Consider the following 16,074-nt stretch of genomic DNA (forward strand, 5'->3'; position numbering starts at 1 on the left):
ACATTTAGCTGAATATTTCAAGAAATAAAACTAAATTCAATAAAATTTGTTTGTAAGAATAAAATATACATTGACACACACACTTTTCCTTAAGAAGCAATTAACACAAGCAAGTCTTTATATGAACAAACACAGGTTAAACTTCAAACTTCAATAACTCAAAAGTAACATTTTGTGGGTTGGATCCTTTTTGGTTATTTACGGCCAATTGTTTTAAATATAGAGCCAACTATACTAATTTTATAGACCCGAAGAGTTTGATTGTTATCATGAACGCGCTTATATCAGGGACAACGGGTCCGATTTGAAAAATTAAATCGATGAAGGCTATAATATACAAATAGGAGCGATGCAATGCGAGCAAAACTGCGGGATACAGCTTGTTAATTATTATAAACGCAATAAAGTATATTTCTGTCAATTAAGATGTTAAGAGAGCAATGGCATGCAGTTAGACACTGTTAGCATTTTTACGCTGTAGAATTAATAAATATTATTATGTTTAATGGTGAAATAATGATTTCCACAATTACCAACATATCAAGAAACTATTACGTTAATTATTGTATCTACGTGTTTATTAATTGTGGTTTGAGCATTTAATTTAGGAACCAGTTACTAGAAGATATTGTTTGAAGCAAGTTTGTAGTAATTCGTTTAAATTGCCATTTATTTCTTAGAATTGGTAGAAAAAATGTTAATCATCGCTATCATTAATGAAATAACTTTAGCACATCCTGTATAAACTTATGAAATAAACCGAGCATTAACATAATACAGATTCTCACATCGAAACGCAATTATTTCATGTTCTAGAAAACGGCCAGGCCTACATATTTGAAACCCATCAAGATTGTATCTCAATACTGGGAAACGAGTGTTTTAACTTATATTTATAAGGCATGAAGCGAAAAATGTGCCTCGGGCTATAACTTATGAGCTAGAGCAAGCTGAATAATTACGCTAACGACTTTATGCATTAACTATGAATAATGATCTATGCATCTTTTAGGTTAGCTGCATTTTAGCGAGCGAGTTTCGACACATTTTGTAAGTTATAGATTTTAAATAGATTACATTTATATTGGACTTAATTATGCAATTTGTGTTAGGTTTTACAAAATTAAGTAGTGCAATTAGAAGCCAAAATATTTTCAAATAATATTAGAGTAACTTAAGTTGTTAGCTATTGCAGTGTACCTATAAGTACACTCTTTAACCAATAGTACGTTATCTAATAAAACGTACGTACGTTATTTAAAAAAATCATGATTTACTTTTAAGTTTTTTGAACACCCGAATATATATTACATATTATATTTTATAAGTCACATCATATTTATTGAAATTACTGAAAATGTAGAGCTGGAAAAAAAATAACTTAAAATCATATTCGCATCAAACACCATCTTAACCATCAATGGTAGAACAATCCTGTCAACAATTTGGTAATTTTTGTAAAAAAAAACAGACGATAGTTGTAACTTCATTCCAATTCGAAAGCGCTTTTCAATTACCTAAGGTACAACACAAACGGTAAAGTCATTGTCAACACAACAGTTACTTCAGCCTACAATTCAATAGTATGTACCATAGATAATATAATACTAAACTACCACGTTACGTATGATAATGGCACCTATAAATGTAGGGAATTTACATCACTTGCTCGATTTTGTGTTTCAATAAATATACATAACTGTTATGCCTCGTTAGTCCAGTAATTAAGGCGATTTAACAAAGGGAAAGCTTCTCGCCAAGGTGTAGGTATCTTCGATTTAAAATGTAGATATTAAAACTATGACCGTTAATTCAATAATCAGGAATGTAATTGGACTGTATTTCGATTTACGTGATAAGTAGCTACTAGATGTTATAGTTATTTTAGAAGAAAATGAAGTGGTACTACTTCTTTTAGCTAAAAATGTTATTTACATAATTTATTCATTAATTACACACATAAATAATTTTTTATTTAATATTGTTTTTTATAAAATATAATCCGCTTTTATGTTCTCACACAGCCCAAATAAATAATATCAAGAACTCATCACAGATCAATATGACCATGTTTATTGCATTTTTATGATTATCTTTTTAACCTAATTTCTTTCATTTTCACAGTTTTAATCGATTGCCATAAATCTATCTTAATTACAATAATGTTAATTTGTGAGATTTTATTCATTTTATGCAAAACAATCCTAGAACTAATTTTTATTTAAAACATTGATTTTACATTATACATACTAAGTTATATTTTTTTTTTTTTCATTTAAAAAATACTTGTGTAGATATAACGGATATTTAAGTAAGAAAAATATTTCTGCACGAAAAAAAACATTGCAAAATTTATATATTAAATTCATACTACAACTCTTCTTTTAATTTATCACATTTTTGTTATAAAAAAAAATTGATTTACCTACTTTTATTAAAATAAAAAATCTTTTTAATAATCAAATAAATGCACATCGCGATTTTATCGTAATTAAGTAATATATGCACAATGTGCATAATAAAAATAGTACTTATTTAATTAGCATTGAATATATTAATTTTTAAATACTAACCTAGAGTCAACGATTCTTCAAAACATTGGCCTCGAAAAGTAGAGTGAAAAAGTTATTTCATGAATACATTTTATCTGTCTGTGTGTATAGGAAAAGCTCTAAACTGGGTAATTCAAAAACATGGAACAGAAATACAATTAGGTATAGTCTAGACTCTAGCCCTTCGTTATTTCTACATTCAATACTGTTTTCTAACGAATTCAGAAAATTTGAATTAACGAGAAATAAATAAACAATAGGTACACAATTTATTTTACAAATAATATAAAATTTTCTAGCCGTTTTCATAGCTAAAGAATTACATAGATTCGTCAAACATCTACGCCACTTTCATTGGCTACGAACTCCATCACCTTAAAAACCCCCTAAAAACAAATCGATCGACGCAATAGATATATTTATACACGCGACCCTCTTTAATTTAATGTTCTTGATGATTCACAGAACCAGTTTATGTTTTCGATATAATTAATATGGAATTTCACAAGCTATGAAATTTAAAACGGCATTTAAGATGGAAAAAAACATACAACTTATTGTATTGTAGCATACCTGTCGAATACCAGTACGAGAACAAAAAGGTAGGATTTTTTCAACAACCTGATAATTACTGGAAACCTAGATAGCTTGCCAATTAGTGAAGACATTGATTTTTTTCAATACATTGTTTATAACAATCACTCCATTTACCAGTTGGAATATGGTCCAAAGACTCCAATCAAGTTCGTATACAATAAAGATCTACGTTCCAGAACTTTCTAGAATCATCTATAGTTCAATCTCCGGAAATAACAATCGAAGTAAAGCCCATACATTCTGTAGGCTGTAACCTAATCTACAATGTAAATGCTGCAAATAGTTAAACTCTAAAGGCAACACATCTAACGATGGGCATGAATCAAGTTGCTCAATAATTCAGCCTTTAACGTAAACACCACGGGCCTTATAAGCCCCCCGTGTGGAGTATTTTTCAGTCACCTTATTCGATTCGTTAGTTTCTTCGAGCCACTGACAATTACTCGGTAGGAAACATTGCTTATTGACAGTCGCCCCTGTTCTCTATAGAGCCCTACAATTTAGTATTACTTCTATTACTACTCTTTCTATCTAATCTGCATTTACTAACGAATAGCCTCTTCTACATATTTTATAGCCGATTTCTGATTCTTTAGATTTTTACTTGGGATCAAACCCAGATAATACATACATTTCCAATAAAAGTAAATACAATACTAACATACCGATATTCAAGTTAGAGTTTACTCTATGTTACTCTATATCTTAAGTAAAAGGCAATAAGGCGATTATTGTAGCAATTATTCCGTATAAATAATGATTAGGTTATAGGCGCTATTAAATCAATTTAAATTCTTGTGCTAGCAATAAGTGAGTCAATATAATTTAGTATTTACAACGTAGACTAGGTAACAGTATAAATTCCACAGTGCAATATACAATATGTAAAGTTTTAGGATATCGAAGAGAAAAATCATACATTTGTATAAAAAAGTTATATATAACGTCCAAGGACACTTCTACTGTCACTAATTTCATGTTTTTCGTAAACTCTGATGTTTTACCAAAATAAAAATTTTATTTCCTGCAACAATATCACGTCATATTATGATGTTATTGTGCAAACTGCTGTCTGAAAATAAACGCAATTATCTGTCCTAAGACTATTTACAATATAATGATTTCTTCCTCTACCCTGCTTCATAATTAAATACCGGTATGTTAGCCTGTTACAATCAAAGCTCCTAGATTGGAACAATTACAATTCTATGATATAATACATGCATAGGGACAAAATAAAGCAAGCAAATGATACTCACGATTGACATGGTTGATGTAATATGGCCCGATCTGAGGATCGTAGGCCTCTTCCCAACCCAGCGGCAGTTCATTGCCGATGCAGTCCGCAAACGACTGTGGCTTTGTGTATCTGGAACAATCAATGTACGTCGCTCATATCGATATCATCGTACACATTATTCAAGTAATTATGTAACCCAATTATTGCCCTAATGGCTTCCCATACAGTCAGTTCTCACGAAAGTTATTACTCCCCCGTATCATTAAAGAAACAGCCAAACCTTATGATTATACTTTCGGATAATTTTGACTAGTTAGTACTGTAACAACAGATTCGTGTTTACATTTGTAATGTATTAAATTTTATCTCCATTGTGGCCAGTTTCCCATCATCATTATGTTATTTAAAATATCTCAACACCTGCATACATTTGGTTTGTAATTTGACCCTTGCTATTTTGCTCGGAATGAATACAAAAACGGCTTATATTAAACATAGTTTCCTCATTTCATGCATAGTATGTTTCGTACAAATATTTGTTTAAACAGTCACTAAATTCTGAAGAATCAGGGTTAAGTAATAAAGACTTTTATATCCTGTACGAAAACCTATTACTTTGTTTCTTTATAAGGTGAACTCTTACTCTAAATCTTTAACTAACGAATGATATTTTTTATAAATACCTATGTTTAAAATTAAGTTTCTCATGTAAGTGACTTAATGTCTTAATGGGAATAAAAATGTCTTTAAACCTTTATAAGGTTTCCTCTTCAATTATATTCCTACAAGATAGTACAGCAAAACTAATAATGAAAAATTTATCGCATCCAGTCCTAAGTTCAATAAGTCCAAGACAGGAAATCAAAGGCATTTTCTATAAGCTAAAATAGCATTCCTATGATATCGGAGGGCGTTTTCAAGCACGAACTGGCTTTGCTAGGTGGAGATAATGGCTGGAGTAATTATTGATAGCTGGTAACGGGTTCAGAAGCAGTCGGGGCGTGGTGCGCAGGCGCCAGCTACTTGCGGAGAATTACAATAAAAACTTTGTATAGTCGCCCCTATCACATTTGCATATTCTGAGTAGACGCCGCGCCGCGAACGTCGTCTTGTGAAGTTTTATGATATTTCACAAATGCCAAACATGCTCAGGTCAAGGCAGATAAAAGAAACGTTACCTTTAATTTAGCCATATCTCCAACTATATCAATGTACTTTGTAATAAAAGATTGAATATGTCAGTCTGCAGTTAAATTGAGTGCAATTACCCACTTCATGCCAAGAGCTTTTTAAGCTGACATTTTGTTCGCGTGACGTTCGCATTCCGAATTATTGGTTGCTCGCAAGTATTCGACAGTAGCTGTAGTGTAATGATACACTGAGTAATGTATAATTCGATGCTCTCATGTCGACTGTCGAGCCACCGTCAGCTGTGAAAGTATTAATGGGACAATTTAGAGGAACATTCGAGCCGTAATGACGCTTAATAACATTAAAGTAACAAAAAGAAAGTGAGCGTAATATCAGATGATATTAAGTAGCGATTTTATTTTCATTCGAATTGCCCAAGTATTTACATAACATCCAGCTTACACGGCAAATCTTCAATGGAAATTCGTTACTCCTCACTGCTACCGAAAGCATTCGTGATCGGTCTTATCGAGGCGAGGGGATAGAAGGTGCGTGCGTGTGCGCATCCAATGCAACGCGCGGACAGAGACGGCTACACTCGTAACGCAAGATAGAAAGGGACGGATAGACATTACAATGTTTCTTCATAGTGGTAGAACGACAAAACCAGTCCTGTCAGCGGGACATCAAGACGAGTCGAGTTCTTGGAAACGGTGACCCGTGTCACGGAATCCCTAATCGCACACACCTAAACGTTTACACACACACACGCGGGCCCGTGTGAGACACGACGATTCCAATCAAACGCGAAGGAATTTTTATTGTCGCTATAATTTTAGTAAACAACCTCTCGAGCTCTTTAGTACCAATTTCTTACGTAATCTGGTGATATTTTGCGTTCACTTACTTAATTTAAATGTTGCAAAGCATGTTAAATGAAAGTTTTTAAAGGTTTATTGTATCAAGTTTGCGGTTATAACGTTTCTATAAAATTGCGGATTTCAACTTTCTTTATTCATTGTAAGTCATCCTTTTGTAGAGATTAGAAAATTAATCATACACCAAACAAAAAACGTATGATTATCATCATGCGGTGTTGTAAGGCCGAAGCTTATGATAATTTTGCTGAAAAATGTGTCGATAACGATCAATCCAAGTATGTTATTTGATACGTTTAAATATTTTAGCCGTGATGCATGTGTCAACACGTGATAATTAATAATTCCTTATATTTCCTATCTCGATACGTCATGTTTAACGACATTTAAGTTTTTTGGTCATATTTGATGACGATAACAAAATGAAAATAATAAATTTTATTTATAGGTAACTATATGACTGAAGCTTTATTATAGAGGTTTATTTGTATTTTTTCTTCAAACTTAATATTGCGTAAGTACAATCAACATACGTTATTTTTTTATAAAAAAAAACTTTTTAGCGTTAATTTAACACATCAGACACCCTGTATCTCTTTGCTGGCTAAATGTACACTCGGTTATGTAGTTATTTGAACGATGGCAACCACATTTGCGGACATCCAGCAGTTAAAATGAATCTGTTAGTGTTCATGTTGCACTAAACATCAGTGCAAGTCTTCGGAAAACGACTAAACAGGAGGCCAACGTACTGCCGCCTGCCACAAATAGAACTGCGAAAGTTGCTACCCGCTTTGGGTTATTTTATTAAACTTACCGACACATTTTACGACATACCTTCAGGTGAGATGCGATGTCGTGACAACTTCCCCACAAAGATTTCTATTTATCGTCTTTTTCTTTATACGGCGCGATATAATTGACAGAATTAAAATGAGATGTTGTTTACAAACGCGCTAAAATTTATTAAATCCGCATCGACGCGTTCAATTTCACAAGTTTCTCGTGAAATTGCCAAGAGAGATCGCGTCGTATTGGTAAAGATCGATGTCCGCGTTAATGTATTGCCAAATCCTGGATTGCGCCAAACTTCGAGCACGTCTGCTGGTCGAGGGCGGTGCCACGCTGTCTCACACATCGACCGACCAACAGACGGACACGCACACCTACTTGTACTCTATAAATACCGCCCGGGAAATATTTTAATCCGAATAGCTCGTATAATGCACATTCCTCGGTCTTCGGTTTTCGAACAATCTCAATTATTTTATTTCATCCGATGAGTACGTTGCCCCGGTCTGGATTCTTAAAATTATCGAAAACGTGTCACAGGAACGACACAGTGATGTCACATTCTTATTATCGGCCATGTATATTCCGTCGAAACAATACAAAGCTCAGGGACAAGATACGACACAGACTTTCCGTTCCGAAAAAGGAAGCGTGTTAGGGGTCAACGTGATTTCCTCTCGCATTCCAAAACGATGGCATAAAACATTCAACGCAGTTATAATCAAATTTAACACAATCGCAATGAGCTCGACGAAGCATGCCGACCGGATGATCCAATACATGGATATAAAAATTCGTATCTGAACTGAACGTGGCGTGCATTAAAGCAACCGCAGATATAAACATTCTTTGGGGCTCACGTCATCACCGATAACCGAATTTATCCCCCAAATTGGCCCAGAAGTAGCTGGAGAGCAGTTATTATGTGTCGATGGTATGCGCAATGGCAGCTAATGTGACGCTCTGACGTCACGCGTTATTCGATCATTGACAAACGACATTCCAGCGCACAGTGTGAACAGATATGTGTAGCGTTGAAACTCGCATCACGTCACTATCCCAAGGTCTCAAGCTTGGACTTTGTGAATTTATATTCGGTGGAATACATTCCCCAGACGAACATCAAGTACTCGGAATGAATCGATCCCGTCCGTGATTTAATAGCGCGTTATTTTTATAGCAACAAAATTCCAATCTCTTTTTACGAATTATTATATCGTCCAAATAAACAAGTTTTAAGAGATTGTCCGCACAATTACTGTTGCACGCCGTCTGTAGAAATGACGAACAGGCAATGGATTACATAAACAGTGGATATATAGGGTTTCCGTCTGAATCACGATGCATACCAGTCGACTGCGTCACGCCAATAGTCAGCGCATGCGACAAAATGTAATGAATATCACGATTCAAAACAGTCAATTACTATTTGTACAATTCCTGTCTTGTACAGGCAATGTTTCAAATCAAAACCTGAGCAAATCACATGTTTATCTTATTTACATAATGACCGCTTTCTTGTTTTATTTCTTGTCTCTGCTATTAATAGAAAAAACTATTAAGATTATTTATGTTAACGAATTCAAAAGAAATGAGGAATAGTTTGTATTCATTAAAATATACAATATTAATGAAATATATTATGATAAGCTTTTATCAGTGGTCACAGTAATAAACACTGTGGGAATATTTAAATAGACACTATAATATGTTCCACCAATGTAGATGTTTGTCAGCAGCATCATGAGTTTACTAGGACAAATGATACCTACTTCAATAGAAAGTTAAACTTTAAGAAACGCATCGAGTCTCTCCGTTCGCGTTGTTATTAGATCAACATCGATGTTTGTACCGGAAAGTGTGGTTGAACATCGCCAAAACAACCTGATTGAATCGAGTCCATTGAATGAATGGAACCAAGTTCGGCGAAAATCTGTCGAGGTAGGACATTCCTCGGGCCATTGTTTTATGATTGGTAGCGAATCTTGTGCCCATATAAGAAACTCAAATTCCTGGGAACTCAAAACAGTTGCCTAAAATGTATTAAGCCCTCAGTATCAGTATATTATTCTATAACAAATTTGGAGGAAATCAACTATAAGATATTATAAGCGTATTTTCTCATTTTGTTGGATAAACTAATTTACGATTCCAGCGTTTTAAAACGGTTAGAGTAAACTCGGTCAGTTTTCTATCACCTTATCGCTGTTACAGGTGGTTTGCATTCCAAAACGCTTACGATCTAATACCGACATAGTTTTAACACTTCGTAATATCAAACAGCGCACTATTACCAGGAAACAAGGTACATTTTTGTGGCTTTATATCTCGCCTACGATATACCTCGTCGTCAATGATTTGTATAAAATCAATGCAAAGTGGCCTCTCGGTGTTTTGTGTCCCTTACATGGCTTTATAGTTATAACAACTATATTTAGATGTTGAACAGAACATTGTTTGACCAAATACACAAAACACTTATCAAGATTATTGACAGTGTAAAAAATATGACGGTATTCATTAAAATTACAAGCATGTAAATGTCACACGATAATCTTATTCTGATTCATATCGAAGATATACATATAAGCAATAGCTAATTAAGTGCCTCGTTAAATTCGATTCCAAAATTTCTGGAGAAGATTCTAAATAACGAGTTTAAACTTTATTAGATGTTTCCAAGTCGGATAGCGGTAAAATGTCGCTTTCATTCCATCATCCAACAGATTGGAATCGCACGTCTTCAGTGGCCATTAAGTTGTCTCGAAATATTAAGAGGAAATATTACTTATAGGCAACATTCTTTGGAGGCCGGCGTCTCTGCGTCGGCTAGATAATCAACAGCTACCGTATGCAAATCAAATTAATGGTTATTAAATTTTATATTATCTCTTACACGTTTTCCTATAGTTGTCGGAATAAACACGAAATTGTTATATCCATGTACGGAGGCAATATTTTGTTAAATTATCATCGAATTCATGATTCACACCCGTTGGTGATAAAATGAGATATAAATTTTCAGATATAGAATGCATATTACTCCTGCAATATTTCAGTCATAAACAATAGCTTTCTTTCTTACAAAGTGTTTATTTGCATTTTCTAAATATAGCAATTCTATAATTACACATTGTTATTTTTACGGGCATGTAAGTACATCACGATAAATAGATGTAGCAATGAAAAATACATTACGGTTGAATAAATAACCTCGTGACGGCACGCATATAGATAAGAATGGAATTTTATTTTTGATTAGAAACGGGAGAACTGTTGCTTTTATCGCATAATTGTATAGATAAAATTGAAGTGTGTCTAATTATACACACATTTACAATTTATTATGTACAATAAATTACAATTAATATTTTCCATCCAGTATATTATTGCGGGTAGGATAGTCTACAAATCTCTCAATTACAATTAAGAATGTATTCTTAATATTATGTCGTCAAAAGGTCTTAGAACCTAGATCATTGGCGTTTGATCATAACAACTCCACAGTATTTATTGGCATAGCAATTATATAATCAATACCGGATAATTTTAATTGAGAAATACGCACAGAGCATTGTGCCGCATAGCTCAGTTTGCCCGCCACACCCTTCAAGCAATTATTTGCACTGCTGGGTTTTCTTAAATTACACATTACTCAACGATAGGAATGCGACTTATTTAAACACGATATTCTCAGTACTGTGTACGATTGTCTATTATAAATAATAAGAATGATCAAGATCCTCGAGCTAAGTCAAGAAACGCAGCAAAATGCCTAGCCCCTTAAACGTCACGCATGAAGGCGCGCGTAGTGCGTGGGAAGTGCCCACAAGATGCTTTACACATACTTAGGTTACACAATCTTGAAGACAGCTACGTTACAAGACCAATAGTACTTATAAAATGTAAATTAGTTGCAAGCCATGTTGCGAACGAAAAAGTAAACAATAATATATAGCCTATTATGGCACGCCTTCCGTAAGAATTGACACCTCATATTTAGTGTGGAAATAAAAACTAACATGCAAATAAACCAATTGAATGGAATGGAACGACGACTCATTTTCCCACGTACGTTGTTATTTTAACGCAAATTTCACCTGCACCATAAAATTATGTGTTAACATAGCGGTGGAATGTAGATGGAACAATGTACTGAGCGAATGCATTTGTATGATAATATAATTAAAGTGATAAACGCCGACAGACACGGGTATAAATTCCCACTGAGTAGTTTTTTTTTTTTTTTTTTTTTTTAATATCTGGTTTTTCTTGCAATCTGCCTGAAAATAGGCATTTAGCTAGAGGTTATGAAGGTAAAATAAATGACTTGAATGGTATTAGTCCAATGACCAATCCATTATATTATGCTAAGACCTCATATTATGAGGTCTTGAGGGGCCTTTCTTTTAATTCTTTTAAAATGTCGGATTTCCGTATCCATCAGATTACAGGCAAGAGCGTTTGGATGGTTTTTTAAACGTTTTGCGTAGCTTTTCAGCCTTGCGGAGATCTCCTGTTTCACTAGGGGTATATTCAGGTCACGATGTAGTTGGTTATTTGTGACATACCACGGGGCATCTGTTATCATCCGCAGCATTTTTGATTGGAACCGTTGCAGGATTTCCAAATTGGAGTTTGATGCCGTGCCCCATAGCTCAATTCCATACGTCCACATAGGCTTCAGTATGCATTTGTAAAGGAGTAGCTTGTTATCCAGCGACAGGACGGACTTGCGCGACAGTAGCCAGTACATCTTCCTAAGTTGTAGCCCAAGAGATTTCCTTTTATTAAAAATGTGTGTTTTCCAAGTAAGTTTTCTATCCATGTGTACACCCAAGTATCGCACTACTTCGCATTGGGGTATTTGTATATTGTTTAATTTAACAGGAGGGCAAGAGTTGTGTCTAAGAGTAAAGGTCATATGAGCCGATTTGACCTCGTTAGCCTTGATGCGCCAATCTCGTAGCCACTGTGACATCTCATTTAGATTCCGTTGCAGAATATTGGACGCAATTACAGGGTTTTCGTGAGTAGCCAACAGTGCAGTATCGTCTGCGAAAGTTCCCACAAGTACATTCGTAGTTACAGGTAGGTCATATGTGTATATAAGGTATAACATGGGACCCATTACGCTTCCCTGTGGAACACCCGCTTTGATGTCGTGTATATCGGATCTTTCGTCTCCCACCTTTACGTAGAAGTGACTGAGTAGTTAATCGACGATATCATTGTCTTCACCACTTCCTTGCTTAACGAGACAATAGATGGTTTTTCCTCAATTAACAATGCGTAGCTGTCGATCGCTTCCATCACGCTATAATACGTTTTTCTTATCTGCAAACACCGCAAGTTCTAAGAAACGCAACAAAAATAACTCGACAATCAAAATTCTGGAGTCTGCTCACTCATATCGCTTAGAATACGAAGATCCAATGTGTCATGAGCATGTAATTAGTTTCTCTTTATAAGGTTATATTATTGTTGTATACGAGGACATGGCCGGTTTATTTTTAGCGTTCATAAATTGGCTTAGTTGCTCAGTTTATTGTTCGCGTTTGACATCGCGACAATATCTGCAACCGAATAAATAATAACAGAACATGAAAAGAAATTATGCTTTAGGGATTATCATTCATCAGATGAAGTTGTTAGTACTGTTCAGCAATTTCGACACTTGATACGCGAGTGTAAAGAGTAAAAAGACTAGTGGTCCTACGATAACATTTTAGGCATGTATCAATAAGTAAACATAATATTTTTCACGTGGCTTTAGATTCCACTTTAGTTATACTCTTTATATTTTTCCTGTAAGCATCTTCAAACCATTATTTTACTGGAAAGCAGCTGCGTATAAAAAGTACACAATTCTCATTTAAAATGAGTAGAATAGCTCAGACATGATCTCGTCTTGAAATTTTTCAACCCATACACGGGTTACCGTTTCAATGGCCTATTCTAGCAGTGACATCTACTAAATACTTCCTTGATAAAGCTAGCTGTCCTGTCTCGTTTAATTGGATCACAAAGTACATTTTACAGTTATATTTTCGTTGCAGGTGGCTCATCTGGATGAGCGAAAAGACAATGATGCAGGTGTCGAATTAACAATGGTAAATAGATAGGACTAGACATGATAGGCATTTAATAGGGATGTGTTGAGCACCTGCAGCTCGATGAGGTGGTACGATAGTCGAGGGGTTTGCGGGGCACGGAGGGGGAGTACGCCGCTTTAGAAAGGCGCGACCATCGCCGCAGGCCCGAGCCGCATTCTACGGCCTGTCATTCACACCGTACAACTTGCCTATGCAATGCATTCCATCTCCCTCCGCGCTCTCCGGTACCACGCATTGCGCTTTACGTACATACGTCTTACGAAACACTTAACAGCATCATCTAGACAACACGCCACACTCGCATTCAACACATAAACGCTTCATCGAATTATTTCTGCGCCAGTTCAACTAGCATTGCTATGAACCAGTTCCATGGCCTCATTAGTCGCGTTCCGACACCGCTCACCAAATAAACGGACTCCAATGAAAACGAGACTCGGAGCACAATGCGCATTCCAAAGGATAACAAAATGATAACCACAATTTGTGTTTAGGTCATTTGTTGTTAGTCAATTGTGGAATGTCGTGTGAAATCGGCGCGGTTGTGCGTGTTTTCCGACAGAGTGCAGTTCTGTCGCGTCAAGAACAGTTTGTTTTCCACAATTTATTTTAACTTACGTCAATGTTTATCTTTTGTAGGTCGCTTAGGGCGTAGATTTACACATGCTCTTTCAAACAAATTATCCACATGGCACAAATTATATCAGGAAACATCAGAAATCACATTGGAATGTAAAGTTTTGACATGGGGCTCTTTAGGGGTTAACACTTCTCTTGGGAAAACTTACCTGTCTCGCGGGTCAATCCACGTCGTTTTTCTATTGTTGTGGTCGATAAAATAGAGTTTACCGTCGAAGTCCCTCGCGTAATCCCATCCGTCGGGCAAGGGTATCTCACCGTTTCGTCTCCTTGGCATATTTCACTGATTAAATCCATTCAAACGAATAACGAAGCACACTCGCGAACTAGCTACACGGCCATGTTGAATACCTCATTACGAGGAGTGACGTCACGTGGGATCAGCCAATGGCGGCGAAGGGCCCCCACGATGGAATGCGGCGCGTACGCGAACGCGAACACAAAGTTCCGTACGTCACTAGACCGACACGGAATATACATACGACCGCTTTGCGCGAACTCGCGTCGCTGACTGAGGCGCGCGGACTCACCGCCACGTTATCACGGCTCATGATAATATCCTACAGCACCTACTGTCTAAATGCATTCCTCTTGACCACAATGTTTACATTACATTTCGGGCCCCGGTATATACGCTGAATTACTCTACCGAGTTTATCGGAGCTCTGAACAGCGATACACATACATATGTGCAGAAATTAAGTAGGTACATATCCATTCAGTCTATTTACGATTCCCCTGTAGATATGTACGTAGCGTAGCTATACATATATCGTGCGCATTCCATAGCATATGTAGACATTACAGATAGCTATGCTTAGGTACCTACTGCTATATGTAGAGATCACAACTACAATGTACTGTCTTGTACTTTGTGAATACATTTTGTAATGTACCTTTATCATTGACAATTTGATGTGCTTAAACCTACCTATTTTATAAATCGGAACTCAAGTGTGCGTATGTAAGTAGGTCGGTACCTACTTACCTAAATTTTGGAAGATTTTATTAACGACTATTTAATTATCTCAGACAAATGTGGATAAAGTTAAATTGAGTCAACATAATATAGAATAATTAGGTAGTTAAATGTTAATTAGCCAAAATAAATGAAAATCCATTAAAACTACGATATTTTGGAGAAGGTACTGCGTGCTGAAGTATTACCTACTCACTTTAACATTGATGAAACAGAAATAATAAGTACCTAACTACATATATATTAATTAATTATTTTAATAATTACATAGGTACCCAACTACCTACCTATATTTAATAAAATCATACCTACGCGAACGTTCATCATCATCATCATCATCAGCCCATATACGTTCCCACTGCTGGGACACGGGCCTCCTATGAGGGTACAGGCCATAATCCACCACGCTGGCCAAGTGCGGGTTGGCGGATGACACATGTCGTCGAACTTTTTAATTCTTCGACATGTCGGTTTCCTCACGATGTTTTCCTTCACCGTTCGAGCAGTGGTGATGTTACAACATGCGCAGATAAATTGAAAAATCAATTTATTTCCTGCGCGCTCGCCTGGTCTCGAAACACGGACTTATCGATTCGAAGTCCGAGGTCTCACCACTGAGCCACCACTGCTCTTACGCGCGAACGTTAAGACTCATGAATTTTAAAAATATCTTATGTACCTAAGTATGTACCTACCTAATTATATATTAAAGTACCTAACTGTATTAACTATATTATTGGACCGAAGTACCCTAATAAATGTAATAAATGTACAATTATTTAGGTATATGTCTACGTAGTTACTACTGTCTACTACTTACTACTATGAAAAAAGTATTTGTAATAAAAATTAAAAGCAATTCCAATTTTCAAAGCTTCATGCAATAGAATATACCTACATACATTATGTAAATAATAATACTTACTGCCATCATTTGTTTTTAAATATTATTGTTGAATGTTGACGTACTATTTTCCAATTTCAAAATGACACGGTTACAATCGTTTGAAGATATCACCATAATTAGGTATTACCATTATAATAAGATTATATTACTTCATATTCATAAGAATAAAAGTTCCAACTTCCAAGCTTAGCTTCCAAGTAAAATTTTCTCTTCCGATTCTCCATTCTCCAATCTCCTGCAAAT

At 35.5% G+C, this 16,074-nt stretch overlaps 1 protein-coding gene across 1 annotated transcript in view; it reads right to left on the reverse strand.

The window, feature by feature from the left end:
* The window catches only part of LOC123701361 (protein kibra), a 73,467-nt gene extending 58,995 nt beyond the window's left edge, over positions 1–14,472 (reverse strand). Inside the window, exons 1-2 of the mRNA XM_045648794.1 lie at positions 14,095–14,472; positions 4,409–4,518 (exon numbers count right to left, since the gene is read on the reverse strand). Of these exons, the coding sequence (XP_045504750.1) occupies positions 4,409–4,518; positions 14,095–14,222 (238 nt within the window). The 5' untranslated portion in view covers positions 14,223–14,472. The remainder of the gene's footprint in view (positions 1–4,408; positions 4,519–14,094) is intronic.
* Positions 14,473–16,074: the final 1,602 nt, after the last annotated feature.

Source organism: Colias croceus, chromosome 21 (assembly GCF_905220415.1).
Source record: "Colias croceus chromosome 21, ilColCroc2.1".
NCBI classification, from domain to species: domain Eukaryota; kingdom Metazoa; phylum Arthropoda; class Insecta; order Lepidoptera; family Pieridae; genus Colias; species Colias croceus.